Genomic DNA, 25,248 nt, shown 5'->3' on the forward strand with positions numbered 1-25,248 from the left:
GTGAACAAATATGCCAGCCTTAATGTGGATTATGAACACACTCTCCTGTTTTGCAGCACATTGCCTTCTGGTCTTTTTGTGACATGCCGTCTGTTGTACTGAGCAGAAATCACTTATCCCGAAAGGCAAAATGTGGAGAGAAAATAGAGCTTTGTTAAAAAGAGAGGGGATGTTTTTGTGACGCTCCCAAGTCCATATTGCGTTATGAAGAGAAATGAAGCAAACGGTAGTAGGTGTAAATCTCCCCCAGAAGTTAGGAGTTGTAGCCACTGAAATATTTGGCACCTTCAGATTTGCTGATGTAAAAAGTTTAATATGTTCAATTTTTCTTCTGCCAGTGAAGCTGTATAAATAACGTCAGGGTGATTGTCTTGTTTGTTTGACTGTTTTACAAACCTCCGGCCAAACCAATTGGCTGGGAAGATTAAGTCAGGGGCAGGCAAACTTTTTGGCCCGAGGACCGCATTGTGTTTCGCAAATTGTATGGGGGGCCGGTTAGGGGAGGCTGTGCCTCCCCAAACAGCCAGGCATGACCCGGCCCCTGCTTCTCACCCCGATGCCCCCACCCCAGGACTCCTGTCCCATCCAACCCCTCCAGAACCTCCACCCCTGACTGCCCCCCGCCGCCCCATCCAACCCCTTCTCTCATTCCTGACTGCCCCCCCAGGACCCCTGCCCCATCCAAACCCCCCTTCTCCCTGTCCCCTGACTGCCCCTGGAACCTCTGCCCTGACTGCCTCCCCCCATCCTCTGACCGCCCCAACCCCTATTCACACCCCTGCCTCCTGACCACCACCCCTGAATTCCCCTGCCCTCTATCCAAGACCCCCCTACACTCCCTGCCCCCTTACCGCACAGCCTGGAGCACTGGTGGCTGGCGGCGTTAGAGCCGAGCCGCCCAGCTGGAGCCAGCCACGCACCGCACACCACAGAGCACCAGGTCAGGCCGGACCCTGCAGCTGCGCTGCCCCCAGGAGCTCGCAGCCCCGCCGCCCAGAGCATGGTGCTGGCAGCGCAGTGAGTTGAGGCTGCGGGGGAGGGGCCGGGGGCGAGCCTCCTGGGCCAGGAGCTCAGGGGCCAGGCAGGAGGGTGCCGCGGGCCGGATGTGGCCCATGGGCCGTAGTTTGCCCACCTCTGGAGTAAGTAATGGGAAGGGGAACTTTTCTCCCCTAAGCCAGGGATTCACATGCAGCCGGCTTGATGGTGCTTAAGCATTCTTATTGACCCTAACAGCTTGGCATCCGGTGTGAAATAAGGTGCTCTTGGTTCAGTTCCATGTGGACACGTGTTCACATCCCAAAACCACTGGCAGTTTTATTGGCACTCTCAGCCGAGAGCCCACAGATAGAAGTGGTCCTTCCAGCACAGGGCAGAGAGGGGAAAGCTTTTACTACAACTGCCTGTGCCAACTTCTGACACAGGGCTGTGGAGCTCTCGCAATTCAATGAGAAACACTTTCCTTCCAACACCAGCCTGTGCTTTTGGGAGAAAGAAATCACGATCTTGATCAGCTTTAAGATGTTACAATCCCCTCATTTGCATCGCGGCTTAGATCTGACCTACGTATGTGCTCACCAGGTGCTGACGCTGCTGCGTCAATTATTTTTAAGAGGCTGTGTCCATTCCCGAAGACTTTGACTCGGTTTATAAGAAATAATCCCGATTTCCTAACAGGTAGGTAAGACACTCCCTAAACTTGCAAACTGCATCACCTGCTAGCCTGCCTCAGGCAAAAGTTTGAATGAACAGAAGAGGCTACATTCCACCCTGGTGTAACTTGACTTCAATGGGGTAACACCAGGGCTGATCTTGGCCCATGGTCTTTACACTTTGCAACTAGACATTAATAAACTTGGCCTGGGTCAGACTAATAGGGTGGAGAGAGTGTCAGAGTAGTCAAAGGACTCCACTGGGAACAGGCCTCCAGCCATTCCATATTTGCTGACTGGGACTGCTGTGGCAGCACACAGGGAAAAAGGCTCTCTTTCGCTTAAACCCTGATCCAAAGCCCAGTGAATCCAACGGGTTTTGGATCAGGCCTTAGCTAGACCCTAAACATGTACAGCTGTATGAACCAAAAGCAACAACCCAAATTGCACTGGGAAGTGACGGGGAAGCCAATGCGGTCTGTGGAGCACTTAATGGGCCTCCTCCATCTGCCCTACCAAGTAGGCTCATTGAATTCTGCACCTGCTACAGCTTCTGAGTGTTCTTCAGAGATAGCTCCTTGTAGGACATGTTGCAGGAATGCAACCTGGAGGTCAAAATAACCTGAATAGCTGGGGCTTGATCTGCATCTGAGAAGCATGGTCCCAGTGGTCACGCTGTCCCACAGATGGAGAAAAGCACAACAGGCCACTGAAGCCACCCGGGACTCCTGGAACAAAGAAGGCTCCAAAAGTGACACTCTCTTCTATTAATAATTCATATTTAGTACAGAGCAGAAACACTGGTAAGAGGAAATGATACATGAGCAATGCAAATCTTCATAACTTAAAGTATCAGAGGGGTAGCCGTGTTAGTGTGGATCCATAAAAGCTGCTTTTTCATGACTTAAAAGTGCAACTGAACCTGAACCAGCCTGACATTGTGACCAGCAGCCGGTCACTTGTCCCTTTAGGCTTTCGCAGTGAACGCCAAATCAAAAGGGTGTTTGAAATGCCAGGCTTAGAAAGAAGCAATGGAGAAATACCTCTGGGGCGAGGGTGTCAGATGATCTAATCATAGACTATCACGGTTGGCAGGGACATCAGGAAGTCATCTAGTCTAACCTGCTGCTCAAAGCAGGACCAATCCCCAATTTTTGGCCTAGCTCCCTAACTGGCCCCCTCAAGGATTGAACTCACAACCCTGAGTTTAGCAGGCCAATGCTCAAACCCCTGAGCTATCCCTCCGTCCCCCCCCCCCCTTGCTATTGCAGGCAGTTGCATGGGCCCCCACCCATTGCCCTTGCGTGGCCACTAGCCATCCTCCGGGGACAGTGGGGTTGACCCCTGGGGCTGCTGCTCCGAGGAGGGGAAGAGGGCGGCGGGACCGGGACCCGCGCGGGGTCCACGCAGAGCAAGGAGGGGGCTCTCCAGGGCACGCACCCGGCGATGGGTGACACAGCGGCGGTGCCAGGCCCAGGGACCGTCGCAGCTGGCAGCAGCTGGGCTGGTGGTGGGTAATGCAAGCAGCTGGTCCATAGGGGCTGGATCTGGGGGGGGAGGGGAGTGTCTGGCAGGGGACGGGGGTGGGCCTAGGTCGGGCTGGGCTGGGGCAGGACGCGCTGCCCCTGGGGTGGGTTTCGCTGGGGCTGTCGGACGACCCCGGTAAGGCCGCCACACCGCAGCCTCCCGGTCTCCGGGATGAGCCGCGGCCCCTTTAAGAAACCCGGCGCCTGCTCCTCGCCTGCTCCCCTCGCGAGGGCTGGGTGGGCGGTACCCTCCCCTCTCAGCCAATCAGAACAATTCGACATCCGTCACACCAGCCCCGGAGCCGGCCTGTTGGCCAGCGTCCTTCTGGTGCGAGAAAGGGGCGGCCAATGAGCGCCCCGTCCAGCCGCGGAGGCACGAGCGCCGCACGCGGATTGGCCGGCGTCAGCGGGCGGGGGCGGGGCCGCGTCTCTCCGCGCGGCGCAAGGGAAGATGCTGCGGCCGGCCAGCTGCGGAGGGGGCCGGTTGCTGGGCAGAGCGGGCGGCGGGAGCTTTCCAGTGCGCGAGGACGCCCAGCCCCGGTGAGCTCCGCAGCCATGGAGCGGGTGGGGAAGTGGCTGGGCCGCCCGCGGGAGCTCTACAACCTGCTGCGCTTTAAGATGGGCGGCGGCGCGGCGGTGATGCCCCCGCTGGACCAGGTGAGCAGGGGGCGGGGCGGGGCGGGGGGTGCCAGCCCCGGGGGGTCTCGTCTCCGCGTCCCGCCCAGCCAGCGCCTCTCCCCAGCCTCTCTCTGTGTCGTACGGGCTCCGGGGGACGTGGCCCACTCACTTCCCAGCCCCCTAATAACCCACCTGGGCCTCGATCCTATAATCGCCCCCCCTGCAAGCGGAGCGCCCTGCCCCGCTGAAATCAAGGGGGGGGGCCCTCTGTGGGTACAGGGTGCTGCCCACAGGGCTCATGGTACGCCTGGGGCTGTCACCCCGACGTTTAAAACCCAATCCTGCGCCGTGATTATCTGACCTCTGGTTAACCACAAATCGGGATTAATTGAAAGATCAGTCGTGTCCCCCTGGAAAGCAGCCTGTTCTGTGCATTTGTCTCCAGCACTGATCTTCTGCAGCGCGTTTTGGAAAAATCAGAATTGTGCCGCCTCTGGCACGCACAAACGCGCCCATGTGCAGAGCCTCATTGATGTCCGTAGCCACCGACTCTTTTTGCAGGGGGGCGGCTTAGGATGTCAGTCAAATAGCCAGAATCAGGCACTGTTTCATAATTAACTCCCTTTCTGGCCAAAACCCTGTGGGTTTTTATAGTATGCCCCCTTCCTTATTCTGAAAGCTTGGTCCTGTTTCCTTTTTGATTTCCCTGGTTGCTTGATGATGTGTCTTGGCCAGTAAAAGTCTATAGAATATTATCAACTAAATGGAATGGATCTTGACACCCGACTGTTGGCCAAGACCAGGCTCTGAACTGAAGCCTGTGGCACAAAGTCTTCATTAAGGTCAGAGTGTAGGACTCAGGATCAATGAAAGAAAATGGGTGGATGGACATGAGCTTCATCAATTCCTCTTTCAGTTAGTACTTTCACATAGGCCATGAATAACTGTCAGAGGGTAACAGCCACTGAAGTCCAATCCTGCGCCTATAAAATTCAGTGGCAAAACTCCATTGACTTCAGTAGGAACAGGATTAGGTCCTTGGTCACTACTGACCAGAACTGAACCCTGGTCCTAAAGAATACAGAATTCAATGCTGTATTAATCTCATAGTTATTCTTGAAACTAGTTTTACTTAAGATCCTGATATGGCCTGTCGCCCTGTATGGATGCAGGCATCTGCCTAGGCAGAGTGACTTGCAGAACCAGTTAAGCTTAAGACATTGATTGTGGAAATGTCAAACTCACTGGTGTGGGTGTGATCAGTGTGGGTCAATGGGGCTAGCTGCAGGTAGATCTCTGTGCCTGTGGCCAGCTGTGCTGACTTAAGTGGGGTTCCACCTATGCTGATCAGCTAGCAGGATCTAGACCTTATTTGGTGTTCCCAAACTGGTGACTGGTAGCAGTTACTCTTCAGAAGGGTGGTAAGACCATAAGTGCTAATTTTAATTAAGCAATTATCTTCACATGTATACCACTTCCTATGAGAAATTAATTGGAGGTGAGTCCTTCACCTTGGGAAAAATATCTTTAAAAATGTTCCCGCTCTTTCCAAACAAGCCTCAAGTCTTCATCCAGTTAAATCTAGGGGAGATAATGCTGAGATGAGACAGTGAACGGCCTGTCTAAATTATGTGGGGACACAGAGAATTCAGTATATAAAGGCCTACATTTGCTCAGAAAGATTCTGTATTGTAAAATTCATTACTGGTTAAGTAAAATATATTAAACTGGCACCATTATCCTAAAACATCATGAATCGGTCTGAAAATATTTCACTATTAACTATTTGTATTGCCATAGCAGCTAGGATTCCCCAGTCATGAACCAGGGCCCCATTGTGCTAGGCAGTGTACAGACACAAGACAAAACACTGGTCCCTGCTTGCAATCTCAGTAATTTTACCCACTTTTGTTATAAATGATAAAGATTACAGTAACAGATTAAAGAGGAAAACGATTATTCTGTTTTTTGTTCCCTCCTCTTAGTTTTACTCTTTGCCTAGGACAACATTTATGTGTAGTCAGTTTCAGCATTTCCCCTTAGTGGGTGGCTTTCCACATAAGATTAGGCTACTGGAAAATGTGGGGAAAGGAATGAAAATGTGATTGTGAAACTAAAAATGAGCAGACCCCAGGGAAGTCTAGTACTTGAAATTAACTTTAACTTAAACAAAAAAATCAGCTAGATTTCAAGGTGACTGCATTCCTTTGTTAGCTATTTATGCTTCTATTTCATGAAGCCTTTACTTGCAGTAGAGCACAGAGCAGGTGCAATTGCATTTAACAGCGGTGTTGAGGTTGCAGGAGACTATGAAGGGACATGGGAGGAGCTAGTCTATAGGATTAACAGAGGAGCCGCTGGAAACCGGTTTTTCTTTAAATGCTAAGGGTGGTGGGGGTGTCGGCGAGTACCTAGAGCAGCCGTAGCTCAGGAAAGCTTATGCTCTTAATAAATTGGTTAGTCTCTAAGGTGCCACACGTCCTCCTGTTCTTTTTAGGGTACAGACTAACACGGCTGCTACTCTGAAACCTGCCACAGAGCAGCTTGGTTGTTCGTGCCTGAGCCCTTGTCTCTTAGGGGGAGTTCTCCCCAGTGTCGGGGGGGGGGCTCTCCAGGGCACGCAGGGTTAACAGAAGGAGGGCGGCTCCCAGCTGAGGCGAGGAAGGGGCAGAGGGCGGCTCTCTCCCGGTGAATACGGAAGAGGTGCGCTAGGGCGGGCCGGAGGGGCTCTCCGAGGCCCGGAGCACGGGGGTGGCTGGGTCTCTGCAGGGCGCTCGGGGCGGGGGGGGGGTCTCGGTCTCTCCGGGCCGCGCGGGGTTAACGGGGGGTGGGGGGAGGGGGGGGTCTCGGTCTCTCCGGGCCGCGCGGGGTTAACGGGGGGTGGGGGGAGGGGGGGGGTCTCGGTCTCTCCGGGCCGCGCGGGGTTAACGGGGGGTGGGGGGAGGGGGGGGTCTCGGTCTCTCCGGGCCGCGCGGGGTTAACGGGGGGTGGGGGGAGGGGGGGGTCTCGGTCTCTCCGGGCCGCGCGGGGTTAACGGGGGAGGGTCTCGGTCTCTCCGGGCCGCGCGGGGTTAACGGGGGGAGGGGGGGTCTCGGTCTCTCCGGGCCGCGCGGGGTTAACGGCGGGTGGGGGGAGGGGGGGGGTCTCGGTCTCTCCGGGCCGCGCGGGGTTAACGGCGGGTGGGGGGAGGGGGGGGTCTCGGTCTCTCCGGGCCGCGCGGGGTTAACGGGGGGTGGGGGGGAGGGGGGGTCTCGGTCTCTCCGGGCCGCGCGGGGTTAACGGGGGGTGGGGGGAGGGGGGGTCTCGGTCTCTCCGGGCCGCGCGGGGTTAACGGGGCGGCGCGGCGCCGGGGGGGGCGGGGCGGGGCTCCCGGGCCGGCCGTGGGTGTGTCGGCCGCCGCCTGCGTGGCCTAGCGAGTCCCGCGCTCCTGGTTCCGCTTGGCCCCATCGCGGCCGCGGGCTCCGGCTGGGCAGCGGCCCGGCCCCATGGCCGCCAGCACCAAGGCCGTGGCCCTCTTCAAGCGGACCCTGGCGCTGTCTCCCCCGCGCTGCCCCGGCGGCGGCCAGCGCTGCTCGTCCTCGCCGCTGTCCCTGCCGGGGGGCCGGCGCCGCGGGGGCAGCCGGCTCCTGCACCAGGGCTCCCCGCCGGGGGCCTGCCCGGCCTCGCCCCGCTTCCAGCAGCCCGTGTCCCCTCTGCTCTGCCCGCAGGACGTGCTCAGCGACGGCCTCAAGACCTGCTACCGGTACCTGAACCAGACCAGCCGGAGCTTCGCCGCCGTCATCCAGGCCCTGGACGGGGAGCTGCGGTGAGTGCCCGCCGGGGGGGCTGTGGGCTCGCAGGGGCTAATTAGCCCCTGTCCCTGCAGCGGGAGCCCGCCACAGACTGGCCGGGCTAGGAGAGGGTCAGCGGGGCGACCTCGTGCCGGAGCCAGCCTTGCACAGGGGAGCAGGGAGCCTCCCCGGGCCCGAACTCGTGGCCATGCAGCCCTACTGCATGAGCCGCTAGCTCCCTGGCCGGCAGAGGGTTATCCAGGGAGCAGGAGCCCAGCACGATCCCCTGGCTGCTGTGGCCCGGAGAGGGTTAAACATCAGCCCGTAGACCGCCCATGTGTTACTGGCTATAGGCAAGGTACGTGCTTGTTCTCACAGTCTGCTGGTAGCAGGGGGTTGTCTGAGATCTATACCTCAGCGCTTCTTACCCATCGTGATTCAGGCTCTGGATTTTGATATGATCATTGGGAATGAGGCCTGGCTGTGGAGTCCGATTCTTATCGGAACTTCTTCAGAGTGCGAGGTGGGTTGGGGTCTGCCTCTCAGTCATGCATTCCTATTCAGCACCTTCCATGCAAATAGCTCACCAGAGCTGTTTGAAAACATACTAATTAAGTGTAAAAATCCCCTGCATTTCTCTAGTGCCTTTCACGTAATCATCGTGGAGCACTTTACAAATATCAATGGAACATCCTATGTAAGAGATACTGCAGGTGTTGTTGGTGACACAAGATATGTTTATGTTAACAGGCCTTGTCTATGATCTTGAGTGCAGATTAGTTATTATTTGTATTACCATATCACCCAGGAACCCTAGTCATGGACCATGACCCCATGTTCTAGGTGCTGTACAAACATGGAAGAAAAAGATTGTCCCTGCCCCAAAGAGTTTACAGTCTAAGTGTAGGACAAGAAGCAACAGATGGATACAGACAGGGCTTATGTTTACACAGGCGTCCATGTATTTTAATATGTAGCATTTATTTAATTGGATCCCCAAAACAGTGTACAAAGTACACTAGTAAAACGTATCCATTGTGTTCAGTAATTTTCATCCCAGGTTCTGCCTTGGTATGTCTGTGTTGTCCCTCATCCCTGTAATCACTAACTAAGCACACTACAGTGCCCCTGTGAGGCAAGGATGTATTGCTCCTGTTTTACAGAGGTGGCATAGATTCATGGGTTCTGTGACTTTCTGGGACCTCCGTGACTTCTGCAGTGGCCAGTGTGGCTGGCCCAGCAGCTTCCTGAGCAGCTCGGGCAGCCCCTGGGCCAGACTGCACTGACTGCTGCTGGGGCAGCCTTGAGCCACAGTGCTCCTCCCACCCCAGCAGCAGCACGAGTTTGGGTGTGGGAGGAGGCGAGGGCTCTGGGCGGTGCTTACTTTGGGGAGGGGGCTCTCTGGAAGCAGTGACATGTCCCTTGGTTCCCAGTGACATGTCCCTTGGTTCCCAGCCAATGGGAGCTGTGGAGTGGGGGCTTGGGGTGGGGGCAGCACATGGAGCCCATCTGGTCACACCTCCACCTAGGGGCCTCAGGGACATGCTGGCTGCTTCTGGGAACCACACAGAGCCAGGTAGGGAGCCTGCCAGCTCCCCCAGCACCAGCGGTGTCTCAGGCCACGTGCTGCCCCCTTTCCCCCTCCCCTGTCAGAGCACTTGCAGCACCCCCTTCTGCCCCCTGAGCACCTGCAGCACCCCGGGCTGCCTCAGAGCACCCAAGTTTTAGTCAGGGGTATATAGTAAAAGTTATGGACAGGTCATGGGCCATGAATTGTAGTTTACTGCCCGTGACCTGCCCATGACTTTTACTAAAAATACCCATGACTAAAACGTAGCCTTAATTATAATTTATTTACAAAAAAAAAAAAATTCTCCTTTAATAAAACAAACCCAAGGTTAAGTGTAGTAGTGAACAGCTAAATGATCCACTCACTTTCCCATTACCATATAATCTTTCATTGCTCATTGTTGTCCTAGCTCATCTATGCTGTTTTCTATTTATTAGCATTTAAACATTGCCAAAGTGTTAGACGCACACTACCTAATTTGCCTTTGCAATAACTCTTTTGAAGTAGTTATTATCCTAACTTTACAGATATGGATTTTTTATAATCCTAGGGCTGGAACCTGCATTCCTCGCTCCCAAAACTTCCTCTGAAGGCACAAAGATTTATGAGTTTTGAGCATAGCAGAGAGATGATTTCTTGAGCAAAACTACACAGCAAGCCAGAGCAGAGACAGGATTCAAATTCAGGAGCTGTATTGAAACATCCATTTTTCGCAGAACTCTCATAGATTCCAGTGCTTAAAAACACACTAGGAATATGGCCCCTTGAATGCATAGATCCTGGCTCCAGGATCAGTCTACTATTCCAGTCTTTTCAGACTTTTTCTGCTTGAGCCCCCCAGATCATCCATGATTTCTTGCTTTGATCCTAATACTTGGTTACTACACAGTGGGAGGAAAGAGAAGCTGCTGCAGCAGAGGGACAGCTGGAAGAGAAGGGAACAGAGAAAAGAGTTTATCCTTCCCCTCACAAAGTCTTATTTCCCCTGGGTCCTAGTGGCTGCTGGGTTTTAGTAACTTTTACCACTATTCTGGCAAGCCCTCCCAAGACTTGTTGCAAATTTGGATCTCTCAGTACAGCAATGGATTGTGCTGCTCTTGGCACTTTGGATCAGTATTACATTAGTCTGTTACTGTATCATTAACATGAATAGTTTCATGACAGCTCTGCTTTTCATTTCCACCACCCCAGCAAAAAGAAAAAGGCCCTCTCCCCACCCCCAAAACAACAACAACTTGGTTTGAAAGAGGAACTGCTCTGGCGTCTAAAGAAACTGTTGCACATTGCAAGTCACTTAGTTGTCTGCCTGATAGCGCTAAGATTCCACTTGTAAGCACATAAAACCCGCAGTGTAAAGATTCAAGGCACTTTCCTTTGTGATTCGTGCTGAGGCGAACGATAGATTTGCAGTGGAATGATCAGCCTCAGTCACATGAAAATACTCACATGATGTGTGGGTATCAAAGATACTTACATGGCCGCCCTTACTGTTGTATCTGAGCAGCTCATGACCTTCAGCGTAGTTATCCTTAAAACACCTGTGTGAGGTAGGACAGTGCTGTCATCCCCATTTAGTAGTCTCTCTGTGCTTCAGCTCCCTAAGTAACTGGCCCAAGGTCACACAGGAAGCCTGTGGCAGATCAGAGAATTGAACCCAGGTCTCCCATGGTCCAGGCTGGCACTCTAGATACTGGACTGTCGTTCATTTCTAGCATCTGAATGCCTAGCTCAGGCATATCGGGGGGCCAAGGAATTTCCAGCATCTGTAGTGGGTCCTTTCTTGATTCTCCGTCTAGGCACATGTAGTATCTAAATATGTTTGAATTGTATCTTCAGTGGTTGCCACTAAATCGATTAAAAAGGTATCCACTTTTTAATGATGACCACTGGTACTAGGATAGCTACTACAAAGACAGATTATGGTATGAAATTACATTTTGCCTCATAGTTTTTTTAGTTGCAAATGTCCTTCTGGTAGATTTGGGCCTGAATCAGAGCCTTGGTTCTGACATGCCCAAATGCTGGGGGTATTTGAAATATTGACGTGAATTTTATGGCTTGAGCCTATCTCTGATTTGTATGCAGAACTAGAAATACTTTCCAGGGTGCAGAATTGGAAAGACCTTTGTTTAATTTTCAAATGTCTCTCACAAAAGCCACATGATTATTTTTAACTACTCGCCTGTGTCATAAGGAGTCCTGCTTGATAGGAAATCCTTCCTTCCTTCCCTCCATAGTCATGCTGTGTGCATATTCTATCTGGTTCTCCGAGCTCTGGACACAGTAGAAGATGATATGACCATCAGCTTAGAAACCAAGGTCCCAATGTTGCATGACTTCCACTCCTATCTGTATCAGCCGGACTGGAGATACATGGAGAGCAAGGAGAAGGACAAGCAGGTGCTTGAGGACTTCACAACGGTGAGCCATTAGATTTCTTGATTCAATCTATGAAATATAATGTGCTGATAATATAGGTATCCACTTTAAACCTCTTTGCATCTTGATACATAGAATTGTTAGACTGGATCAGACCCAAAGTCCACCTGGTAACCTGACTTCAACAGTGGCCAGTACCAGATGCTGTATTTGGCACTGGTGCGACCACTCCTGATATACTGTGTCCAGTTCTGGTGCCTACAATTCAAGAAGGATGTTGCTAAATTGGAGAGGGTGCAGAGAAGAACCATGATAATGATTAAAGGACTAGAAAACATACCTTATAGTAATAGACTCAAGAAGCTCAATCTATAGCCATCTTAACAGAGAGAAAGCAAAAGAGTAATTTGATTACAGCCTATAAGTACCTGCTTGGGGAATAAAACTTTGTTAATGGGCTTGTCAACCTAACAGGCAGCGGTATAACAAGTTCCAATGGCTGGAAGTCAACGCTAGACAAAGTCAGACTAGAAATAAGGTGTACATTTTTAATAGTGAGATTAATTGGAACCAATTTAACCAAAGGTAGTGGTGGATTCTCCATCACTGGCAGTTCTTAAATCTAGGTTTGATGTTTTTCTAAAAGATCTGCTCTGGTTCAAACAGGAAGCTGTTCAGGGAAGTCCAATGGCCAGTGTTATGCAGGCCAGACTAGATGATCACAGTGGTCCCTTTTGGCATTATAATCTATGAATCTGTTTCAGAGGAATGTGCAGGAACGTTGCATTAAGCAGATGTGGGATAATCTGTGCCCAGGAGGCAACCCAACATGATCTTTAACAGCTAGAGATTGATTCAAGTCTCAAAGCAAAAGGTTTACTATCCCAGTCTCAAATTTTTTTATCATTAGCAGTAACAGCGGATGTGGAACTCATAATAGAATTTCCATTACTGGTCTTACTGGCAGAGCTCAAAACATGGAAAACTGTCTCTATAAAGTAGGATATTTCATGAACAGTATTAGCATTGTGTATGATACACTGTGATGCTCTCCTGATCAGTACTGATATAAATGGCTTTTGCCATCTATGCCAAAACACCTGGTTTGATGGTTCTTAACTCTGGTTGTACATTGGTGGTGGCTGTTGACGTGTCACTGGGTTTGCTGTTAGTCTGTATTGCTCAATAGATGAGAAAGGGATGTGGAAAACCAACTCATTTGTAATCTAAACTGTCCCAGAATTTCAGGCACTTCTCAGTTTTGACATTGAGGGCTGCATTTTAAAGAACAGAGGCCTAAGATCTTACGCATTCACTCACCTGCATTTGTGTATGTTTCACTGCAGTTCTGTGCCCTACTAGGTGTTCAGAGGGCTACTCACTTGCGTATGAGATTGCATGCACAATTGGGAACACTGAATGTTGATAAACTTTGCATGTATGCAAATGAGGCACCACTCTCGGAAGACTTGGCTCTAAATATTATATGTTCCCTTGGGTTTTGAAAAAGCAGATCAGCTTCACAGAGCAGAATGGCAGACTTACAAACTCTTGTTTTCCATGTCGGAAGAGTTCAGGTGTGTCCTGGGATTGATAGGTCCTGCCCACTGGAGGAAAGGAGGATGATGGCAGGAGGTCAGAGAGCAAGTTGCTCAGTTAATGGAGGGAGTAATGTGGGTGATAGCTTTGGAGAATCTGTTCCTTTCTTACAAGGGGCTTAAGCTAAATAGAATGACCTCGTTATCAAAGAGAAGGTTGGGAGGTGACTTGATCACAGTCAGTAAGTACCTGTAGAGAGAAGATACCTGATACTGTGGAGGGCGATCTAGCAAACAAAGGCATAACAAGAACCAATGACTAAAAGGGAAAGCTAGACAAATGTAGACCGGAAATAAGATGCACACTTCTAACAGTGGGGGGAATTAACCTTTGGAACAAATTAACCCCTGGACTCTGTTACTCTGTGGTGGACTCTGTTACTTGAAGTCTCTACATCGAGATAGGATGTCTTGTGATCTTGTTCAACCAAGAGTTACTGGGCTTGATGTGGAATTCCTGAGTGAAATCCTTGGGCCTGTGCTACATGGGAGGTCAGATGAGATGATCATAGTGGTCCACCCACAAGCCTCAGAATTGATGAGGGCCCCAATCCTTGCTGAGCCAGCAGTTGAACCTACTAATCATTTCAGTCTAAAATGTGTAAGCACAGAGGGGAAAATGTTAGTCCCAGAATGTTTCACTATGTTACTATTTATGGCTGACAGCAAGAGGTCAGCTCTACTGTCTTAACTAGTAAACACTTAGATCTTTTGCAGAAACAGTAGCTGAAATTTTTTTTGAGTGAGCATCATGCAGAATACATTAAAAGTAAAGGAACAGGGCAGCAGCTCTTACAAACTTTGTTTATATTCTCCATAGTTTAATATACCATTGTCAGCTTCTACCGCTTGCTTTTTCTTTTTAAGGACGAGTTTATAATTCTGATGATATGCCTGACCAGCGTCATAATAAAACCAAACCTAGGGAATGAAATGCAAAAAGCTGTGTTGTATTCAACACTAAGCCTCATAAAAACTGCAAAGTCAAGAAATGCAAAAACCAGACAAAGAGTAGATCATTTAGATGCCAAGTCACTTTGGTGCTTTTGAAATTTTCACCCAAGATCTCTTAATATGAAAGTAATCACAACTTTAAACTGATTTGCAAGAGCACACATTTACACTTCCATTGCACTGTATGCTGCTGAGGCATTCAGATGCCAGGTGGTGAAAGGGCTGTATAAATAGAGCTGTAGCTCTAGGTTCCTGAGCTATTTACCAGTAATTTAACAAAAAGCTTTGTGCATAACTGAAATGTAATTTAATAAACTAACTTTTATATTTTATTGGTGTCTATTAACTCCACCCTCCCTCTTCTTATTTCTGTTGGTGTAAAATTCCTCTTCTCCCTGCTCTGCCACCCAAACACCAGCTGGGAATGTGCATGGGAACAAGATGCATGCTTCACACTGGAGTAGTTGCCCTCTAGATGCAGCATTATTTCAGTGCTCCAGCTGAGAGCCCTGCTGGGATTTGGCGAGCAACCAGTGCTGGGGACGAGGCTGGGATTCACTCTCTGAATGGGGCTGTTCTCTAGTAGATTTTAGGTTAGCGTTCCAAGGAGTGCACTTAACCTGTGGCATAATAATTCTCACAAGAACAGGAGCAGTACAGTTTCTGAAGAAATTTAGGTAACTGATAGGATTTGTAAATATTTTGAATTTTAATTGAAGGTTGGATTCTACTTCCATTAAAATCAGAGTGTGAGGGAGGTGATGTTTTTAGGTGGGGTGAGTTGTTGCTGATTTTATGGTAACTTGATATTAAGGCTCAGATTTTCATATGAGCCTTTGAGTAGTTCAGTGCCCAAATCCCATTGAATTTCAGTGTGATTTGAGCACCTAACTCCCCTCTGATAATCCCAGCCCAAAAGAATATTTGGGAAGTCCAGTGATAGCATGGATGCCTTCTGGCCATTCACAGCAAACAGCTGCTTGTCGGAGAATTGCTCCAGTGTTCAGAAATGTTACTACAGTACAAAAGAGTTTAATATGTGCACTTGGGATACAAGCAACTTGTTAATTTAGAAGATCTGTCCTCGTAAGTGATATTTACGGGGGCTACATTGTTCCATGAAGTATCTTTGTTTGCTGCATTCATGTAACTGGCCTGCTCTTCTAACACATCCACTCCTGTTCAACCTATATTACAATACAACTTTGATATAGAAGGTCTCAGAAACTGCTGAATAACAGTCTCAGACAGTTACATGGCACTGTTCATCAGTATATCTCACAACACTTTACAAAGGAGATCGGAATCATCATCCCCATTTTACAGACTGGGAAACTGAGGCATGGAAGGAAGTGACTTGCTGAGGTCACCCAACAGGCCAGTGGCAGAGTTGGGAATAGAGTCCAGGTTTCCTCTGTCCCAGCCCAGTGTTCTTTCTGTCCACAGTTGAGTTCCTCTGAGCTCCTTTAATCTCTCAATTTATTTATCTTAAAGAGAATGCTACGAGGCTGCCTATAATTACCCACACAGGGAGGAGAGGTCTGATGCTGGAGTACTCTTTAATGTAGCAAAGGAAGAAATAAATGAAATGGCTGGAAGTGGATGTCACCAAAGTTCAAACTGGAAATAAGATGCACATTATTAACGGTGAGGATAGATTGCCCAGTGATAGAGTGATTCTCCGTCATTTGGAGCCTTTAAATCAAGACTGGGCTCTAAAACAGGTGTCCTAGTTCAACCAGTAATGGTTGCGCTGGCAGCAGGAAACGCTGGTTGGAATTGTCTGGCCTGTGTTGTACAGGACACTGGCCTAGAGGATCATAATGGTCCCTTCTGGCCTTTAAACTGTGAAATATTGCACATGCTGAAGTCTGGGAGAGCTGGGCCTTGGGGAGCCCATAGAGAACAGAGCTGCAATAAAACCCTGGAAATCATTCTAGCAGCTGTTCACTTGGTGGAACTCTTTCATAAAGTTACACTTGGTGTACAGAGTTTGTTTTGTAACTCCTTCATGCCCCAGCTCACAAGTGATGCTGTCCAAGGCCATATCGCCTTCAAGAAATTACATACTGCATTTGAGCTGTGGCCAGAGATCATAGGAATTCTTGTTTCTGCACATGCTGAATTTGTGTTTACTGCTGAGTGGCTTGAATCTGCTCCCATTGAAGCCAGTGGGAATTTTGCCAGCCCCTTCAGTGGGAGCAGGATTAGACCCCAGTAGCCTATAACCTTTCCCCCTCTTCTCTTCTTCCCCTCCTCCCCCCTCGCCCCCCATTCTTAGTCTGTTGACAAATGCCACTTTCAGCACAATGTACATTTCTTTGTGGTTTCTGCTGTAGATCTCCTTGGAGTTCAGAAACCTGGCAGAGGTGTATCGAGATGTGATTGCAGATATTTGTCACAAGATGGGAGCCGGAATGGCAGAGTTCTTGGAAAAGAAGGTTGACACCCAGCATGAGTGGGATAAGGTAAGCGAGCATTGAGCGCGCATCCTCTCCAGTACGTAAAAGGTTGTTACAAGGAGAAGGGAGAAAAATTGTTGTTCTTAACCTCTGAGGTTAGGACAAGAAGCAATGGGCTTAAATTGCAGCAAGGGAGATTTAGATTGGACATTAGGAAATACTTCCTAACTGTCAGGGTGGTTATGCACTGGCATAAGTTGCCAAGGGACGTTGTGGAATCTCCCATCATTGGAGATTTTTAAGAGCAGGTTAGACAAACACCTGTCAGGAATCGTCAAGATAATACTTAGTCCTGCCATGAGGGCAGGGGACTGGACTAGATGACCTCTCAAGGTCCCTTCCAGTCCTATGATTCTATGCTCAGGGCAATGCGCACAACCCCTGCTGGAGGTCTGGCATTCTTCATTTGCTGCTTCATCATGATGATGATGATTGATTACAATTTCTTATTGTAATGCTCATCCTGGTCATACATAGGTACCCAAGATGAGTAAAGGACAAAGTGTTAACTCTGAGTCTTGCTGTTTGGTGGGCAGCCTGCTTCCATGTGAATGTAAAGATTTATCTGAGCGATGAGATCCCTGCGTACATTTCCCAAGGCATTGATTAGCTATTTTTGTCACTGACCTTGTGGAGGACAGTGGCTTTGTGCATTATTGATAGGTAAAGCATAGTACAGCTGTAGTGCAGAAATTTAAGGTGGGCCATCTTACTCCCTGCCCACTTAACTCCTTGACTAAGAAGAACACAAAGTACTCTGTCCCCTGCTTTAGCTGCCAGGCTATTCATTGAAATGCAAGTACGCACGATAAAGCCTTGATGCTGGTTTTGGGTGGCTTTCTTAGAACGTGCACTGTATAAAATGGGTCACATGACCATCTGCTCTCATTTGGGTCTTTCATCTGGGTGATGGAAGTCTGGTGCCAGTAACAGCTGTGAATGACACACTTGCCATTTTTCCTGGGTGAAGCAATGGTCCGGTGGTAGAATCCACACTGTAGAAGTATATTTTTGGTATGTGGATGTTGGCTGTTGAGCACTGGCATGAAGACACATGGCAGAGAGCCCTCGCTCAGTGTCGCTCTGTATTCAAAGCCCAAACCCAAATACCACTGACACATCCATCAAAATGGGTTTGATATGCAGCAAGTTGAACTGCATGGGAACTATCTTGCGAAAGTCTCCCTAAAGACACAAACAGGCACGTTAAATAACCTACAGGAGTAATTTTGATGTAGCCACATGGACTAGGGGAGAGACGTTTCACAACTCATTTTGTTCTTTCCAAACCTTGCAGTATTGTCACTATGTTGCTGGGCTGGTGGGGATTGGCCTTTCCCGTCTGTTCTCTGCATCAGAGCTAGAAGACCCTGTTGTAGGACAGGACACAGAGCTTGCAAATTCCATGGGCCTCTTTCTTCAGAAAACCAACATCATTCGTGATTATCTGGAGGACCAGCTGGAGGGAAGAGAATTCTGGCCCAGAGAGGTAAAGGGAAACCAGCACTTTTCAGATGACAACTTCAGCTAGATACGGTTTATTAGGAAGTGTTAGAGTGGTGATGCAGACTCCTATTCCTTTCTGATGAACTCTGGAGCAACTGTTTCTGCTTTGATACTGAGTTAGTCAGGACTACTTGTTAGGAGACTCATTTTGCAGAATTTATCTTTTTTTTTTTTTTTTTTTTGGTTCTTTTTCAGATGTCGGTTTCTGGTGTGTGTGTGTCCGTCCCCAATGAAGTTGCACAAATCTGTCTGTAGGGAGTTAGGCAAAACTCTTCTGTCAGAGAGATCTTACAGTGGTATAGCTGAAAGGTCAATTGTCAGCATGCCTGTCCCATGGATAAAATCTGTTCAGCAGAGTGTCTGTGACAGCAGAGGTTTCTCCAGACAATCTTGGATGCAGTTGCTCTGCTCCATGCACCTGCCCTGTTCGCAGGATGGGACAGGGTTCCTGTAATCTAAGAAGAGTTGGCCCAACTCAGATTGAGAGACCATCTTTATAACATGGGGACTCTTCTGCACCAGCCCCAGTCCAGCAAAGCATTTACACACACACGTAAGCACGTGAGTAGTCCCACTGAGGTCAGTGCAGTTACTCATGCTTTAAAGTGTGTGTAAGTGCTGTTCTGAATCAGAGGCAGGGACGCTTAACTTCAGAGCTACCAGCTGGGTCCAGTTCTTCTCAGGAGAATGGGATCTATGTCTGTCCAAAACTTCACCATTGAGTAAGACTTCCTTCTAGCAGTTGGTCTCTCTCTTTCCCAGTGTGCCTTATCAAAAGGGTTGCTGTAATGGGACTGAATGGAATAGTAGGTCAGAGTGAACTGTGTGTTAAGGGTCTTGCTTCTGACTGTAACAAAGTCTGATTACAAGAATTAGGTGCAGTAAAATAAGATCTTTGTATTTGACAGTTCGATATTGGCCCCCTTATGAACATGAATGTCTGAAAAGTGTTAACTGCTGAGTGGTGTTCCTATGTACTGTCGGCATTCCTAGGTTTGGAGCAGGTATGCCAAGAAGCTGTCGGATCTGACCAAGCCAGAGCACATTGACATGGCCGTCCAGTGTATGAATGAACTGATCACAAATGCATTGCACCATGTCCCTGATGTTCTCACCTACTTATCTAGACTGAAAAACCAAAGTGTCTTCAACTTCTGTGCTATTCCACAGGTAGGTTAATGTTTCCAGATGTTTGAACCAGATATTTTCATTGCCTTCCCCCCCTCCCACATTAACCCCTTTGAGGCTGGGTGTCTTCTCCGGTCCAGACACAGTATTTAATACTACCCCTCTTTTTTTTCTGTCCGATATTAAATACATTCAACATGGAGATCGCCAAACATTTTGAGTTGTTGCCTCATCTTGAGAGATTGGGTCTTTCTCCAGAGGAATGACTACTTTCAGATATACATGCTATTCTCACTAACTTCAGGGGGGCCTGTGAGTACAGAATAAATGCTGCTTGTCATTTCTCCCCAGGTGATGGCCATCGCCACTCTGGCGGCCTGTTACAATAACAAACAGGTGTTTAGGGGGGTGGTGAAGATTCGGAAAGGACAAGCTGTCACTTTAATGATGGATGCCACAAACATACAAGCTGTCAAGGCTATAATGTACCAGTATGTGGAAGAGGTAGGTTTGGTGTCTTGCTTTGAAAGACTCATATTCAGATGTAGCTGTTCCCTCTTAAACAGCAGAACACTGAGGATTAAAGGCTAAGCTGGGGTTTCCACTCTATCCCCCGATTCAGCAGTTTAGCAACTGCCATTTTGCTTTAGCTAAAATTGTTGAAGATGTTCTAGGAACAAGGACATCAGCATGAAAAAGCTTGAAGTAGTAAAGTCTGGAACGTGGCTTTTTTCTTCTTCTCTGATGCTGTAAATCCTTATAGTCCAAAGTGTATTCTCCAGAAGTATAGCACTTCCCCAATTTATTATAAAAGCCACTCTTCTGTTTTCAGGGGATATAATTATAGCTGTTGCAGAAGTGAAAGCCACAGCTGAGATGACAGACTAACTGCCAGTAGAAACCTCTGCCCTCACTTATAATTTTCAGATTTTATATGGAATCAATGAGTAGGCAGAAGATGGTGAAAGGAAAGGTAAGGGAGGGGTTACAAAAATAGGCTAGCTCCCCAATCTTGCCAAGCCATTGATATGGCTGTGCAGCGCATGAATGAACCGATCACAATCGCTGTATGCCATGTCCCTGGTGTCCTCACATACTTATCTAGACTGAAAAACCACAGTGTCTGTTGTACAAGCCAAGCAGCCTTTTCCGGTGCCTGGAGTTACCTTTTGTTGTGCAGCTCAATAGAGAATAGGTTGGAATAAAGCTTTCTGTGGCTTTCCCCTGCTGGATGGAAATGGGGGTGTAGGAAGGGCTGGTACAAGCCTGACAAAATCAGCTGGGTTTTTTAATAGCCCCTTCTCTGCTGGGGAATCTCTTTAAATAATCCCTTTGTTAGTATTTACATTTGGGGACTTTGGGGTAGAATCCTGCCTCAGTTACAGTCCAGGGCAAAACTCCCTTCCAGGGCCCAGATTTCACCCTTTGTCGTCCTCCATACGAAGGCTGAAACTGAGAATTCTGTTTAAACGTGATTGTTGGAAGAAAGTGCTTAGGGTGGTGTCACATCCACCCCAGGCAGGGTCAGCTACGGTCGTGTCTATGGCTGCTGCTGACAGCTTTCGATCATGTTTTCCCTGCATTGTGTGGATAGGACTCTTGTTGAAGAACAGTATTGTCAGTCCATGCCAGGGAGTACCTTGGTGTTCTGTCAGTCAGTTACCTGTCTAATAGACCTTGCTAGCAAGGTGCAAATACTGTTCCAAATCCTTGAGTCAGACAGCTCTTAGTGGCTGTACACATTCCTCGTAGCCTAACCTGACCTAACCATGGGAATAACATGTCTTATGACAACATGTTTAGGTCCTGTCGTCTTTGGGATTTGGAGCAGCTAGCAAGGGTTTCAAAGCAAAAACCATTTTAATGTTTGTTTACTTAGATTCTATATAGGGCCTTACCAAATTCATGGTCCATTTTGGTCAGTTTCACAGCCAGAGGGTTTTAAAATTGGTCAATTTCATGATTTCAGATGTTTACATTTGAAATTTCAGTGTTGTAACTGCAGGTGTCCTGACCCAAAAAGGGATTGTGGGGGGTCCCAAAGCTGTTTTGGATGGGGGGGAAGGGGAGACGGAAGAGGGAGGTTGCAGGATTGCCACCCTCACTTCTGTGCTGCTTTCAGAGCTGGGTTCTGAAGTCAGCAGTCGCTGGGCTTCCTGCAGCTGGAGGAGGCTTGTGGAGGTGGGTCCGATCTCCCCAATGCTCCTGGGAGTGCCCCAGCCAGGGGCTCCTAGCCACTAATCATGGCCAGTGATGGATTAACGCACAGGCCTACGGGCCTGTGCCCAGGGCCATTTGAAAAAAGGATGCCCCGAACCCTGTCAGGAGCCATGTGGGGGGAGAGGGGGTAGCTGAAGCCCCGAGCATCAGCAGGAATCGAGGGGACTGAAGCTCCATGCCTTGATGCCTGGGCAGGAGCTGCGAGGGTATGGAAGCCCTGAGCCCAGGTGCCTCAAGCCCCAGGTGGAGCTGTGATGACAGAACCCCGGAGCCTGGGCACATGCTGCGGGGGACAGAAGCCCTGAGCTCAGATGCCTGGAGCCCAAGCAAGAGTTGCAGGGGGTGGGAAGCACTGACCCTGAGCATCCTGGTCCCCGGCAGGAGCGGCAGGGGGTGGAAGTGTACCACCCTCACTTCTGTGCTGCCTGTGGAAGTGGGTCTGATCTCCCCCTGATAATGGCCATGCAAGGGAAGGACAAGTTCTGTCCCTCCCCAGCCTGGCTGGACTAGCAGATTTTGGGGAATCTGATTTTCATGGGGAGAGGTTTATTTCACAGTCCATGACATGTTTTTCATGTGAAATTGGTAGGGCCCTATTTATGTAATAGACTCCTGTACAAGGCTGTAAGTGCCCTAACAATCACCATTACAACAAAATCACATCAGGATTAATAAATATTAAACTAAGTTCTGGCTAATGTGGCTTGAACTGACAGACTGACCCCTGGGGGCGTATCCTCTAAACTCAGTTCAGTTAGCACAGTGCTCAGGTAAAATATTCCCTCTTAGCTCCCAGTTTCCCTGACTGGAGAGAAGTTAGTGCGGTTCTGATCCCCCGTTGGTTTAAAAGATGGGTGAATTGCTGGTAATGAGTGTTGTTCTGTTTTGGAATATGCCTAGCACCTCCTCCACAGAAGCCATATATTGTCATAGGAATTGTGGGTGTGGTTTTCAGGGTTACTCCCTAACCTTGTGTGGGTTTCTCTCTCTCCAGATCTATCAGAAGGTCCCAAGCACAGACCCTTCTTCTAACAAGACCCAGCAGATCATCGTCTCAATCCGGACAATGAGTTTGCCCAATGGTGTCGAGGTATCCCGTAACCATTACTCCCCCATATACCTCTCGTGCGCCATGCTTCTGGCAGCACTGAGCTGGCAGTATCTGAGAGCGATGTCGAAGGCATCAGAGGAGTATGTACAAGCCAGCGAGAACTGAGGGTGGTGGGGAGAGCGAAGGTCAGTGGATGGATAAGGTTGGGAACAGGTTCTTGTCTCTTCCCTGTTGGATTTGCTGCCCTGCGGGATGCCAGACTGGTGTGGATCCTTAAAGCTGTGAATGGAATGGCAAATCTGAAGGTGTTGGTTGGCCTGCAGTATTGTGTGTTGCAGCCACTAGCTAGCAGCTGGATTTGGCTGTTTTCACTGTTTGGATGAACAGGTTACAAGTAAGACTGGTCGAGTCTCACTTTTCCTCTTTGTGGGAGACTGTTTTACCTGAATTCTGGCCAGGATATTTTTTAATTGCCTCTGTCACTTGTGATTTTGACACCTCCCTCCAGTAAAAAGTTGCATGACGTGAGCCTTTGCGTTCTCCCTCGTCTGCCCTGGGTGTGTTCTTACCTCAGTACCTTCATTGCTCAGCAACTGAATGTTTCCAGCAAGTCAGCTATCTTGGAAGCCACCATTCCCTCAGATGGATGAAATCTTCAACTCACTGGGGCAATGTCTGACTGTTTTCTGACCGTTTCTCTAAATAGCTGTGGATCTTACAGGACAGAGATGAGTGCGTAAGTTCTGGGCCTCCCCATCCTTGTACTAAAGAATTGTGAAGAGATACTAGCCTTAAATATTAGAGCTATTGCGATAACTTGGATGTAGCTTTCTGGTGAGATTGTTTTGTACAGTTTAAAGAGCTCAGAGGCTGAAAGCAGCTCTGTCTTCCGAAAGCTGAGTAGATGGCAGTACATGCAAAGCTTATTTCTCTGCAAAAGTTAAGGTGCGGGATGTGTGGGGGCAGGCTGAAGGGCTCAGAGGTGGGTAATGACTGCTAAGTCTGGTAGGATACAGCTGTACTGCTTGTGAGTAACACGCCATCCAGTGGGTGTCTTGGGATATAAAAGGTAGCTCCTGTTCCATCCCTTGAGGATGGTTTTCATCAAACCATGCAGTGAGGATCCCCTTCCTGGGCTAAGGAGGTGCACTGTAGTAAGGGAATAGTAAGGGAACAGCTGTAGCAGTGAGCGTGGGAGACGGAAAAGCTGCTAGCTGAGCTGTAGGGAAGCCAAGGAGGCAGGTCTTGAGTCAGCAAACCTTCCTGACCTGGCGAGAAGGAGGGGAATGTTGGAGTCTTTCTCCTGTGGTCTCTCTCCTGTCTTTGTGCCCCACCCAGGCTGACAGTATGGCCTAGAGAAGCACAGGTACCTCTTTGGACTGGTCACTAATTGGCTCTGGAAGGAGGGTGGTTGCATAGCTGCTGCTCATGCATTCAAACTCCCTTTGGAAACAGGACTCTCTAATCACATACCATTATTTTCTGTGGCTGGAGCAGTGTTCCTTTCACCCATGGCCTCTTGGTGGTGCAGGGGTACAGCCTGCTCTGCCTTCCCTGCGGAACTGTCAGCAATAAAGATACACACAATGCTGGTTTGACACCTTCTGGCTGTGCCCTTCGGGACGCTGGCTGTTCAGATGAAGTAGTCCACAGTGTGAGTATTATCATCTGCTAGTTGTCCATTGCTTCCAGCTCCTGTAAAACTCAATGTCTGTGCTGGAGACAAGAATGGAAATGCTTCAGCTTAAGACTTTTATGGGCTGCTTTCAGCTGCATGGGTGGAGTTCCAGGGACAGCAGCTCTGAACATAGCCTTGTCCTGCCGATTTCAGCAGGTGGCAGTCTTCATAGATCTGTCTTGAAGAACAACCTTCATGAAGGAAACAGACACTTCTCTCTGGACTCAAGAACACTCTCCCACCAGCTCTGAAACCTGCCGTCATCGTAGGAAGAGCCTTTAAAAGTCGAAGTAGTAGGGCTGGCACCAGGAAGTCTGCTTAAAAGCCGTTGGGTTAGCTGTGTTCACTTTCTGTTCAGAGGGGATGGGTGTCTGCAATACTCCTAACCCTCTTTTCCCCCCTTGGTCTTTAAGCTAGCACAGCTCATGTTTTAAAGCAGTGTCTTTGAATAGAGGTGAGTATGTTTGAGGACAGGTGCTTGCTGCTGCTCTAACTCACCCCCCTGTTACATTGTGTACTACTGTGCTGTCCTTGCTGTGAGCAACTCCCCAGCTTTTCATGAACATCTAGTGGAGCATGGCCCTGGAGGAGAGGGCTGAGGAGCTATTATCAGTGCTGTTACAGGAAGCAACTCTCTCCCTGTTAAACCTTCTGTTCCCCAAAGCAAGCTCCATCTGGCTGCTTTTAAACAGCAGCAGCATCTGGTGTTGTAGATGTGCACCCATGGTGGGAAAGGTGACTTAGTCTAGTCACTTGATGTTTAGGAGTTGGGATCTCTGCTGGGAAATGTCTTGTGGTTGGGTGTAAGACCACTACAGCACTATTACAAGGCAAGCTCTACTCCCTGGTTATCTGTGTACATACTTAGCCTAATTAAATGTTGATGCAAATATTGTTTTGTTCTTTATGTAGAGAGGTCTGGGCTTCAGTTCTCAGCTTCCCTTAACAATAAATTTATTTGCCTAGAAGTCCTTGGGTACCATTATTCAGCTGGCTAATGATGACATGTTGTGAAATCTTATTTGACAGGTGGGAAGAAGCTACTCTACGTAGGAAGACTGATCTGTTATGCAAAGCTTTCCTGTGTGAACATTTCTACATTTAAAGCAAAAGCAGCACAATAAATTACATGCCTGATG

At 48.9% G+C, this 25,248-nt stretch overlaps 1 protein-coding gene across 4 annotated transcripts; it reads left to right on the top strand.

Moving 5' to 3' along the window:
• Positions 1–3,608: 3,608 nt before the first annotated feature.
• Positions 3,609–25,077, top strand: LOC140908485 (squalene synthase-like). 4 transcript variants are annotated; one of them, XM_073335683.1, is made up of 8 exons: positions 3,609–3,832; positions 7,501–7,598; positions 11,371–11,554; positions 16,404–16,532; positions 17,824–18,015; positions 19,026–19,202; positions 19,512–19,664; positions 22,375–25,077. In XM_073335683.1, the coding sequence occupies exons 1-8, from the start codon at positions 3,731–3,733 to the stop codon at positions 22,594–22,596; spliced, it is 1,257 nt and encodes a 418-aa protein (XP_073191784.1). In that variant the 5' UTR covers positions 3,609–3,730; the 3' UTR covers positions 22,597–25,077. The 4 variants fall into 4 exon arrangements, 3 of the variants coding, with proteins under 3 accessions (XP_073191784.1, XP_073191783.1, XP_073191785.1); XR_012157882.1 differs by lacking the exon at positions 3,609–3,832 and having other exon boundaries at positions 7,174–7,598; positions 22,375–23,167; positions 23,929–25,077; XM_073335682.1 differs by lacking the exon at positions 3,609–3,832 and having other exon boundaries at positions 7,174–7,598.
• Positions 25,078–25,248: the final 171 nt, after the last annotated feature.

Source organism: Lepidochelys kempii, chromosome 3 (assembly GCF_965140265.1).
Source record: "Lepidochelys kempii isolate rLepKem1 chromosome 3, rLepKem1.hap2, whole genome shotgun sequence".
NCBI classification, from domain to species: Eukaryota; Metazoa; Chordata; order Testudines; family Cheloniidae; genus Lepidochelys; species Lepidochelys kempii.

Coding starts and splice junctions, on each gene's coding strand:
- LOC140908485 (XM_073335682.1), top strand. CDS start 7,279: ATGGCCGCCAGCACCAAGGCCGTGGCCCTCTTCAAGCGGACCCTGGCG. Junction 18,016..19,025: donor GAGAATTCTGGCCCAGAGAG/GTAAAGGGAAAC, acceptor CGGCATTCCTAG/GTTTGGAGCAGGTATGCCAA. Junction 19,665..22,374: donor TGTACCAGTATGTGGAAGAG/GTAGGTTTGGTG, acceptor CTCTCTCTCCAG/ATCTATCAGAAGGTCCCAAG.